At 58.0% G+C, this 11,116-nt stretch overlaps 1 protein-coding gene across 1 annotated transcript; it reads right to left on the bottom strand.

Moving 5' to 3' along the window:
• Window positions 1–386: 386 nt before the first annotated feature.
• LOC137319151 (perforin-1-like) lies at window positions 387–8,343 on the bottom strand. The gene is made up of 2 exons (XM_067981496.1): window positions 6,928–8,343; window positions 387–3,006 (listed from the first exon to the last, which is right to left on the bottom strand). The coding sequence occupies exons 1-2, from the start codon at window positions 7,690–7,692 to the stop codon at window positions 2,137–2,139; spliced, it is 1,635 nt and encodes a 544-aa protein (XP_067837597.1). The 5' UTR covers window positions 7,693–8,343; the 3' UTR covers window positions 387–2,136.
• Between the last annotated feature and the right edge of the window lie 2,773 nt (window positions 8,344–11,116).

Consider the following 11,116-nt stretch of genomic DNA (forward strand, 5'->3'; position numbering starts at 1 on the left):
GTACGGCCCCGTGTGTGTCTCAGTGTCAGCTCCTGTACATTGTACAGTACACAATGGGTAAAAGGGGACGATTCACTCCTGTCTGGTACTGTACGGCCCCGTGTGTGTCTCAGTGTCAGCTCCTGTACATTGTACAGTACACAGTGGGTAAAAGGGAACGATTCACTCCTGTCTGCGACTGCACAGCCAGATTTGGTGGAGGGCAGAGTTTTCGGAGGGTTGTCGACCTGGAAGAGATTACAGAGATAGGAAAGGGGGGCTGAGGCCATGGAGGGTTTTGAAAGCAAGGATAAACATTTTAAAAATCCAGATGTCGACTGCGTTAATCGATTGTACACAGAGAGGCGAAGGAAATAATTTGTGTTCAATAAAATTGAACGAGATGGTTGGATTGAAATCGTTTTTATGAAAACCTTTTTATCCCTAGTAAATCAATGCAACATTTGAAACACTCTGAGACCGTCTGATTTGACCAGAAACGACATAAATGCAAAGTATAATATATTATTTTATGTATCGTACATGTAACACAAACTGGGTTATAATTTCAGGGCTGTCGATAACCGAGATGGTGATTCCGATATCACACTGCGCTGTCTCTGCTCTGTCTCAATTCCTGTTCACACCTCAGTCCCCTTAAATAAACTCACACCCAGTGTGTCAGCACTTGCAGTAAGAGCAGACTGACAGGGACCCCTTTCAAACAGAATCTCTCCGTCAGGGACCCCCTTTAAAGAGGGAGTCTCTCCATCAGGGACCCCCTTTAAAAGGGGAATCTCTCCATCAGGGACCCCTTAAAAGAGGGAGTCTCACCATCAGGGACCCCTTTTAAAGAGAGAGTCTCACCATCAGGGACCCCTTTTAAAGAGGGAGTCCCCCCATCAGGGACCCCTTTTAAAGAGAGAGTCTCCCCATCAGGGACCCCTTTTAAAGAGGGAGTCTCCCCATCAGGGACCCCTTTTAAAGAGGGAGTCTCTCAATTACAGACCCCTTTAAAGGGGGAGTCTCCCCATCAGGGACCCCTTTTAAAGAGGGAGTCTCCCCATCAGGGACCCCTTTTAAAGAGGGAGTCTCACCATCAGGGACCCCTTTTAAAGAGGGAGTCTCCCATCAGGGACCCCTTTTAAAGAGGGAGTCTCCCCATCAAGGACCCCTTTTAAAGAGAGAGTCTCCCCATCAGGGACCCCTTTTAAAGAGAGAGTCTCTCCATCAGGGACCCCTTTTAAAGAGAGAATCTCCCCATCAGGGACCCCTTTTAAAGAGGGAGTCTCTCCATCAGGGACCCCTTTTAAAGAGGGAGTCTCCCCATCAAGGACCCCTTTTAAAGAGAGAGTCTCCCCATCAGGGACCCCTTTTAAAGAGGGAGTCTCCCCATCAGAGAGGAATTGGGAAATGTGATGAAATCCGTGGGTGTGTGGGAGCTGTGGGGTGGGAGGGGAGGTGGGAGGGGGTGCGGGAGGGGAGGTGGGAGGTGATGGGGGTGTTTACGAGACCGAGCAGGAATTGAGTCAAGGGGTTGCCGCTCCTGGTCTGTAACACGTGACCTCCCGTCTGGACGGAGCAGGTGAGCGCGGGGTGGTGGTGGTGGGGGTTTTGGTACGACGCCCCCCTTGGTCGAATAACCGGCCAACCTCACCGTCGGCATAACGGGCTCGCGCCTCCAGAGACCGTCCCCCCCGGGGACGTGTGCTTGTGGGGTGGAGGGCCTTTGGGAGGGGAGCGGAAGGAGATTTCGGGGGGGAGGGCGGGGGTTGGAGGGGGAGTGGGGAGGCACCTCGGCCCTGTCTGCCATCCAGTGACTCCCCCGCTGCCCTCTCTCCCCTCCCCTCCCCGTCGGCTGGTTGTTTCTTGTGGCTCATCCAGGATCTGCCTCCCCCCCTCTAAGGGACGTGTGGATGGAGACGAGGTTTCACCCAGTCGAGCAGCTGGTGACCGTGTCCCGTGGGACTGTTTTTGCACCCCCCCCCACCCCCCCCACAACCCCGGAATGAGCGACTAGCCCGAGAGGAGGGGTTGGGGGGGAATGGGGGGGGGGGGTTGGGTTTAGGGCGACAAGTGGGCGGCGGTGAGGTCGAAGGTCATCGGTCTCCGCGGCTACCACCGCGCCCCCCACCCACCCCCCACCCCCCCCCGCCCTCACCCGGGGCGGGCGACGTAATCGTGGCAGGTGGCCCCTCCCAGGTAGGGGCCGCAGGTCAGGGAGATGTCAAAGGTCAGGCTGCCGTAGCTGAAGTAGCAGATCTCGGCATGGAGGCCAGAGGTCAGGGTTCGCTCGCAGGCCCCCAGGAGGTCGTCGTCGTAGCCGCTGTCCCGGTCCCAGGCCTCCACCGTCAGCTTGAGCTGGGGTTCGACCTGGAGGTCGCCCAGGTCAAGCGTCACGTCCCAGACTGGGTTGTTGTTGTTCTTGACCACGGCGGTTGAGGCCTTGAGTTTGGGCCCGTACGAGACCTTGACGTAGGCGTCCGTGGCGGTGGTGTAGTCCCCCCAGAGGTCGCGGCCTTGCTTGACCGTCACCTGGAGCTTGCCCCAACCCTTCCCCTTGGAGCAGCAAAGCTTGTCCACCCGACTGTCCTCCCGGCAGCTGCAGGAGCAAGGGTCCCGCTGGCCCGCCCGGGCGCCAGCCGGGCAGCCGTGCCCCGTGCAGTTGCGCCCCTGCCCGCTCCGCACGATGTACCGGCTGATGGCCTCGCGCAGGTTGGCGTGGCGAGGGTCCCCCCGCCTCACCAGGTGGTGCAGGGGCTCCAGCACGTGGTAGATGACACCTGGCTGGCTCGCCAAACTCTCAAGCCAGGACGAAAAAGCCGAGGAGTCGTCCGAGTAGAACAGATCCACCCCAGCGCTGGCCATGCCCCCGGTCATCTCCGTTTCCCTGTCGCTGTAGGTCTCGTGGAAGCTGTGCTTGCCCTCGAATTTGTCCTGGGCTTCCTTGCAGCTTTTGGACTTGGCGTGAATTTCATAACTCTGGCTCACGCGCCCCTCAGCTTCCACCTCCAAACAATCCTTGACCTGGAATGAGACGGGAGGAGCGTAGAATATTACAGCACAGAAACAGGCCATTCGGCCCCACTGCTCCATGCCGGTGTTTAAGCTCCACACGAGCCTCCTCCATCTCACCCTCTCACCATCTCCTTCTATTCCTCTCTCCCTCATGTGTTTATCCAGCTTCCCCTTAAATCCATCTCCACCATTCGCCTCAACTACTCCTTGTGGGAGCGAGTTCCACATTCTCACCACTCTCTGGGGAAAGAAGTTTCTCCTGAATTCCCCGATTGGATTTATTAGTGACTATCTTATATTTATGGCCCCCCGAGTTCTGGTCTCCCCCACAAGTGGGAACATCTTCTCTCCGTCTACCCTATCGAACCCTTTCATAATCTTGAAGACCTCGATCAGGTCTCCCCTCAGTCTTCTCTATTGTCTCATTACAGTGAGATGAGCATTGTGGGAGGGTCGGTACTGAGGGAGCGCCGCACTGTCGGAGGGTCAGTACTGAGGGAGCGCCGCACTGTCGGAGGGTCGGTACCGAGGGAGCGCCGCACTGTCGGAGGGTCAGTACTGAGGGAGCGCCGCACTGTCGGAGGGTCAGTACTGAGGGAGCGCCGCACTGTCGGAGGGTCGATACTGAGGGAGCGCCGCACTGTGGGAGGGTCGGTACTGAGGGAGCGCCGCACTGTCGGAGGGTCAGTACTGAGGGAGCGCCGCACTGTCGGAGGGTCGGTACTGAGGGAGCGCCGCACTGTCGGAGGGTCGGTACTGAGGGAGCGCCGCACTGTCGGTGGGTCGGTACTGAGGGAGCGCCGCACTGTCGGAGGGTCAGTACTGAGGGAGCGCCACACTGTCGGAGGGTCGATACTGAGGGAGCGCCGCACTGTGGGAGGGTCGGTACTGAGGGAGCGCCGCACTGTCGGAGGGTCAGTACTGAGGGAGCGCCGCACTGTCGGAGGGTCGGTACTGAGGGAGCGCCGCACTGTCGGAGGGTCGATACTGAGGGAGCGCCGCACTGTCGGAGGGTCAGTACTGAGGGAGCGCCGCACTGTCGGTGGGTCGGTACTGAGGGAGCGCCGCACTGTCGGAGGGTCAGTACTGAGGGAGCGCCACACTGTCGGAGGGTCGATACTGAGGGAGCGCCGCACTGTCGGAGGGTCGGTACTGAGGGAGCGCCGCACTGTCGGAGGGTCGGTACTGAGGGAGCGCCGCACTGTCGGAGGGTCGGTACTGAGGGAGCGCCGCACTGTCGGAGGGTCGGTACTGAGGGAGCGCCGCACTGTCGGAGGGTCGGTACTGAGGGAGCGCCGCACTGTAGGAGGGTCGGTACTGAGGGAGCGCCGCACTGTCGGAGGGTCGGTACTGAGGGAGCGCCGCACTGTCGGAGGGTCAGTACTGAGGGAGCGCCGCACTGTCGGAGGGTCAGTACTGAGGGAGCGCCGCACTGTCGGAGGGTCAGTACTGAGGGAGCGCCGCACTGTCGGAGGGTCGGTACTGAGGGAGCGCCGCACTGTCGGAGGGTCAGTACTGAGGGAGCGCCGCACTGTCGGAGGGTCAGTACTGAGGGAGCGCCGCACTGTCGGAGGGTCGGTACTGAGGGAGCGCCGCACTGTCGGAGGGTCAGTACTGAGGGAGCGCCGCACTGTCGGAGGGTCAGTACTGAGGGAGCGCCGCACTGTCGGAGGGTCAGTACTGAGGGAGTGCCGCACTGTCGGAGGGTCGGTACTGAGGGAGCGCCGCGCTGTCGGAGGGTCGGTACTGAGGGAGCGCCGCACTGTCGGAGGGTCAGTACTGAGGGAGCGCCGCACTGTCGGAGGGTCAGTACCGAGGGAGCGCCGCACTGTCGGAGGGTCAGTACCGAGGGAGCGCCGCACTGTCGGAGGGTCAGTACCGAGGGAGCGCCGCACTGTCGGAGGGTCAGTACTGAGGGAGCGCCGCACTGTCGGAGGGTCGGTACTGAGGGAGCGCCGCACTGTCGGAGGGTCGGTACTGAGGGAGCGCCGCACTGTCGGAGGGTCGGTACTGAGGGAGCGCCGCACTGTCGGAGGGTCAGTACTGAGGGAGCGCCGCACTGTCGGAGGGTCAGTACTGAGGGAGCGCCGCACTGTCGGAGGGTCGGTACTGAGGGAGCGCCGCGCTGTCGGAGGGTCGGTACTGAGGGAGCGCCGCACTGTCGGAGGGTCGGTACTGAGGGAGCGCCGCACTGTCGGAGGGTCGGTACTGAGGGAGCGCCGCACTGTCGGAGGGTCAGTACTGAGGGAGCGCCGCACTGTCGGAGGGTCAGTACTGAGGGAGCGCCGCACTGTCGGAGGTGCCGTCTTTCGGATGAGACGTTAAACCGAGGGCCCCGTCTGCCCCTCTCAGGCGGACGGGAAAGATCCCACGGCCCACTATTGGAAGAAGAGCAGGGGGGAGTTCTCCCCGGGGTCCTGGGGCCGATATTTATCCCTCGACCAACATCACTAAAAAACAGATGATCCGGGTCATTCTCACATTGCTGTTTGTGGGATCTTGCTGTGCGTAAATTGTCGGCCGCGTTTCCCACATTACAACAGTGACCGCACTTCAAAATAAGTCCTTCATTGGCCGTGAAACACTTTGGGACGTCCTGAGGGGGTGAAAGGGGCTGGAGAATTGGGAGATCTTTCTATCTCTCCCTCCTTCCCTCTCTCCCTTTCCTTCCCTTTCTCTCCCTTCCCTTCCTCTTTCCCTCGCTTCCTCCTTCCCTCCCTCCCTTCTTTCCCTTCCTCCCTCCTTCTGTTCGTTCCCTTCATCCCTCCCTTGCTCCCTTTCCTTCCCTCCTTCCCTCCCTCCCTTCGCTCCCTCTATCCCTTTCCCTCCCTCCCTCCCTCCCTCCCTTCCTTCCCTCCTTCTGTTCGTTTCCTTCATCCCTCCCTCCCTCCCTTTCCTTCCCTTTCTCTCCCTTTCCTCCCTCTTTCCCTCGCTTCCTCCTTCCTTCCCTCCCTTCTTTCCCTTCCTCCCTCCCTTTCCCTCCCTCCCTCCCTTTCTTCCTTCCCTCCCTCTCCTTCGCTCCCTCTCTCCCTTTCCCTCCCTCCCTCCCTCCCTTCCTTCCCTCCTTCTGTTCATTCCCTTCATCCCTCCCTCCCTCCCTTTCCTTCGCTCCCTCCCTTCCCTCCCTTGCTCCCTTTCCTTCCCTCCTTCCCTCCCTCCCTTCGCTCCCTCTCTCCCTTTCCCTCCCTCCCTCCCTCCCTTCCTTCCCTCCTTCTGTTCGTTCCCTTCATCCCTCCCTCCCTCCCTTTCCTTCGCTCCCTCCCTTCCCTCCCTTGCTCCCTTTCCTTCCCTCCTTCCCTCCCCCCTTCGCTCCCTCTATCCCTTTCCCTCCCTCCCTCCCTCCCTCCCTTCCTTCTGTTCATTCCCTTCATCCCTCCCTCCTTCCCTCCCTCCCTTCGCTCCCTCTCTCCCTTTCCCTCCCTCCCTCCCTCCCTTCCTTCCCTCCTTCTTTTCGTTCCCTTCATCCCTCCCTCCCTCCCTTTCCTTCGCTCCCTCCCTTCCCTCCCTTGCTCCCTTTCCTTCCCTCCTTCCCTCCCCCCTTCGCTCCCTCTATCCCTTTCCCTCCCTCCCTCCCTTCCCTTTCCCTCTATTCGTTCCCTTCATCCCTCCCTCCCTCCCTCCCTCCCTTCGCTCCCTCTCTCCCTTTCCCTCCCTCCCTCTGTTCGTTCCCTTCATCCCTCCCTCCCTCCCTTTCCTTCTCTCCCTCCCTCTCCTTCTCTCCCTCCCTTCCCTTTCCCTCCCTCTCTTCCTTCCTTCCCTCCTTCTGTTCGTTCCCTTCATCCCTCCCTCCCTCCCTCCCTTTCCTTCCCACCCTTCCCTCCCTTCCCTTCGTCCTTCCATCCCTCGCCAGACCCGGACCGCGATGCCCGCCCAACCACCCCCGCCCGCCCCCCCCCTCCTTCCTCCCCCTCCCCTCGCCTCGCGCCTCACCTCCTCCACCGTCAGGCCCTCCGAGGCCACCTGGCAGGTCCGCATGGCCGTCACGTCCCTGAAGCTCCCGCCCAGCTCCACGCCCTTGATGTAGTGGGTGCCAAAGGTGCGGAGGAACTGGTCGTACATGAAGCTCGTGGCCTCGTTCAGCCTCTTGGGCAAGCTGCGGAGGAGGAGGGAGAACTGGGGGGAAAGTGGGGGCCGATGCACCACCCTATACTGATAAAACTTGCAGCGGAAGTTGTGGCTGGCATAGCTGTAGCGGTCGGAGCTGGAGTGCCTGTTGGCAAAGTCGGCCAGGCGCGACTTGGTGCCCGACAATGCCACCTTGGCACCCTTGTCGGGCCCCAAGTTGACGTCCAGCCCCGCGCTCCAGGAGCTGTCCACCACCGACCGGCTGGACTCGGCCAGCTCGCTGGCCGACTCGAAGACCGCGCTGCTCAGCTTGCGCCTGCACTCCTGGCGCACGCGCCAGTCGACGGCGGCCCGCGGCAGGCGCTGGAGGGCGCCGCCCATCAGCGCGTTGCGGCAGAGGGTGCAGGTACCGTCCGCGTTGCGCCAGGCGCCCATGTCGATGGCGAAGGCCCCCGTCCGCTTCAGCCGCACCACGTCGTAGCCCTCCCCGGCCAGGTTGGCCCCCGGGGCGGGGGGGGCCTTCTTGCACTCGTTGGCGCTGCCCACCTCGCAGCTCGGGCGAGCCCCCGGCAGGGCGGAGAGGAGGAGGAGGAGGAGGAGGAGGAGGAGGAGGGAGGGAGCCCTTGGCATCGTGGCCTCGGCGGGTATCTGCAAGAGAAAGAACAATGTCACAGAGTCTCTCCATCAGGGACCCCCTTTAAAAGAGAGAGTCTCACCATCAGGGACCCCCTTTAAAAGAGAGAGTCTCACCATCAGGGACCCCCTTTAAAGAGGGAGTCTCCCCATCAGGGACCCCTTATAAAGAGGGAGTCTCCCCATCAAGACCCCTTTTAAAGAGAGAGTCTCTCCATCAGGGACCCCTTTTAAAGAGAGAGTCTCCCCATCAAGACCCCTTTTAAAGAGGGAGTCTCACCATCAGGGACCCCTTTTAAAGAGGGAGTCTCCCCATCAAGACCCCTTTTAAAGAGAGAGTCTCTCCATCAAGACCCGTTTTAAAGAGAGAGTCTCTCCATCAGGGACCCCTTTTAAAGAGAGAGTCTCCCCATCAAGACCCCTTTTAAAGAGGGAGTCTCTCCATCAGGGACCCCTTTTAAAGAGGGAGTCTCACCATCAAGACCCCTTTTAAAGAGGGAGTCTCACCATCAGGGACCCCTTTTAAAGAGAGAGTCTCTCCATCAGGGACCCCTTTTAAAGAGGGAGTCTCCCCATCAGGGACCCCTTTTAAAGAGGGAGTCTCCCCATCAGGGACCCCTTTTAAAGAGGGAGTCTCTCCATCAGGGACCCCTTTTAAAGAGAGAGTCTCTCCATCAGGGACCCCTTTTAAAGAGGGAGTCTCCCCATCAAGACCCCTTTTAAAGAGGGAGTCTCCCCATCAGGGACCCCTTTTAAAGAGAGTGTCTCCCCATCAGGGACCCCTTTTAAAGAGGGAGTCTCCCCATCAGGGACCCCTTTTAAAGAGGGAGTCTCCCCATCAGGGACCCCTTTTAAAGAGAGAGTCTCCCCATCATGGACCCCTTTTAAAGAGAGAGTCTCCCCATCAGGGACCTCTTTTAAAGAGGGAGTCTCCTCATCAGGGACCCCTTTTAAAGAGAGAGTCTCCCCATCAGGGACCCCTTTTAAAGAGGGAGTCTCCTCATCAGGGACCCCTTTTAAAGAGAGAGTCTCCTCATCAGGGACCCCTTTTAAAGAGGGAGTCTCTCCATCAGGGACCCCTTTTAAAGAGGGAGTCTCTCCATCAGGGACCCCTTTTAAAGAGAGAGTCTCCTCATCAGGGACCCCTTTTAAAGAGGGAGTCTCTCCATCAGGGACCCCTTTTAAAGAGAGAGTCTCTCCATCAGGGACCCCTTTTAAAGAGGGAGTCTCCCCATCAGGGACCCCTTTTAAAGAGGGAGTCTCACCATCAAGACCCCTTTTAAAGAGGGAGTCTCCCCATCATGGACCCCTTTTAAAGAGAGAGTCTCTCCATCAGGGACCCCTTTTAAAGAGAGAGTCTCTCCATCAGGGACCCCTTTTAAAGAGGGAGTCTCCCCATCAGGGACCCCTTTTAAAGAGAGTGTCTCCCCATCAGGGACCCCTTTTAAAGAGGGAGTCTCCCCATCAGGGACCCCTTTTAAAGAGGGAGTCTCCCCATCAGGGACCCCTTTTAAAGAGAGAGTCTCCCCATCATGGACCCCTTTTAAAGAGAGAGTCTCCCCATCAGGGACCTCTTTTAAAGAGGGAGTCTCCTCATCAGGGACCCCTTTTAAAGAGAGAGTCTCCCCATCAGGGACCCCTTTTAAAGAGGGAGTCTCCTCATCAGGGACCCCTTTTAAAGAGAGAGTCTCCTCATCAGGGACCCCTTTTAAAGAGGGAGTCTCTCCATCAGGGACCCCTTTTAAAGAGGGAGTCTCTCCATCAGGGACCCCTTTTAAAGAGAGAGTCTCCTCATCAGGGACCCCTTTTAAAGAGAGAGTCTCACCATCAAGACCCCTTTTAAAGAGGGAGTCTCTCCATCAGGGACCCCTTTTAAAGAGGGATTCTCCCCATCAGGGACCCCTTTTAAAGAGAGAGTCTCCTCATCAGGGACCCCTTTTAAAGAGGGAGTCTCTCCATCAGGGACCCCTTTTAAAGAGAGAGTCTCTCCATCAGGGACCCCTTTTAAAGAGGGAGTCTCCCCATCAGGGACCCCTTTTAAAGAGGGAGTCTCACCATCAAGACCCCTTTTAAAGAGGGAGTCTCCCCATCATGGACCCCTTTTAAAGAGAGAGTCTCTCCATCAGGGACCCCTTTTAAATAGAGAGTCTCTCCATCAGGGACCCCTTTTAAAGAGGGAGTCTCCCCATCAGGGACCCCTTTTAAAGAGAGTGTCTCCCCATCAGGGACCCCTTTTAAAGAGGGAGTCTCCCCATCAGGGACCCCTTTTAAAGAGGGAGTCTCCCCATCAGGGACCCCTTTTAAAGAGAGAGTCTCCCCATCATGGACCCCTTTTAAAGAGAGAGTCTCCCCATCAGGGACCTCTTTTAAAGAGGGAGTCTCCTCATCAGGGACCCCTTTTAAAGAGAGAGTCTCCCCATCAGGGACCCCTTTTAAAGAGGGAGTCTCCTCATCAGGGACCCCTTTTAAAGAGAGAGTCTCCTCATCAGGGACCCCTTTTAAAGAGGGAGTCTCTCCATCAGGGACCCCTTTTAAAGAGGGAGTCTCTCCATCAGGGACCCCTTTTAAAGAGAGAGTCTCCTCATCAGGGACCCCTTTTAAAGAGGGAGTCTCACCATCAAGACCCCTTTTAAAGAGGGAGTCTCCCCATCATGGACCCCTTTTAAAGAGAGAGTCTCTCCATCAGGGACCCCTTTTAAAGAGAGAGTCTCTCCATCAGGGACCCCTTTTAAAGAGGGAGTCTCCCCATCAAGACCCCTTTTAAAGAGGGAGTCTCTCCATCAGGGACCCCTTTTAAAGAGAGTGTCTCCCCATCAGGGACCCCTTTTAAAGAGGGAGTCTCCCCATCAGGGACCCCTTTTAAAGAGAGAGTCTCCCCATCAGTGACCCCTTTTAAAGAGAGAGTCTCTCCATCAGGGACCCCTTTTAAAGAGGGAGTCTCCTCATCAGGGACCCCTTTTAAAGAGAGAGTCTCACCATCAAGACCCCTTTTAAAGAGGGAGTCTCTCCATCAGGGACCCCTTTTAAAGAGGGATTCTCCCCATCAGGGACCCCTTTTAAAGAGAGAGTCTCCTCATCAGGGACCCCTTTTAAAGAGGGAGTCTCTCCATCAGGGACCCCTTTTAAAGAGAGAGTCTCTCCATCAGGGACCCCTTTTAAAGAGGGAGTCTCCCCATCAGGGACCCCTTTTAAAGAGGGAGTCTCACCATCAAGACCCCTTTTAAAGAGGGAGTCTCCCCATCATGGACCCCTTTTAAAGAGAGAGTCTCTCCATCAGGGACCCCTTTTAAATAGAGAGTCTCTCCATCAGGGACCCCTTTTAAAGAGGGAGTCTCCCCATCAGGGACCCCTTTTAAAGAGAGTGTCTCCCCATCAGGGACCCCTTTTAAAGAGGGAGTCTCCCCATCAGGGACCCCTTTTA

Source organism: Heptranchias perlo, unplaced genomic scaffold, assembly GCF_035084215.1.
Source record: "Heptranchias perlo isolate sHepPer1 unplaced genomic scaffold, sHepPer1.hap1 HAP1_SCAFFOLD_744, whole genome shotgun sequence".
NCBI lineage: Eukaryota > Metazoa > Chordata > Chondrichthyes > Hexanchiformes > Hexanchidae > Heptranchias > Heptranchias perlo.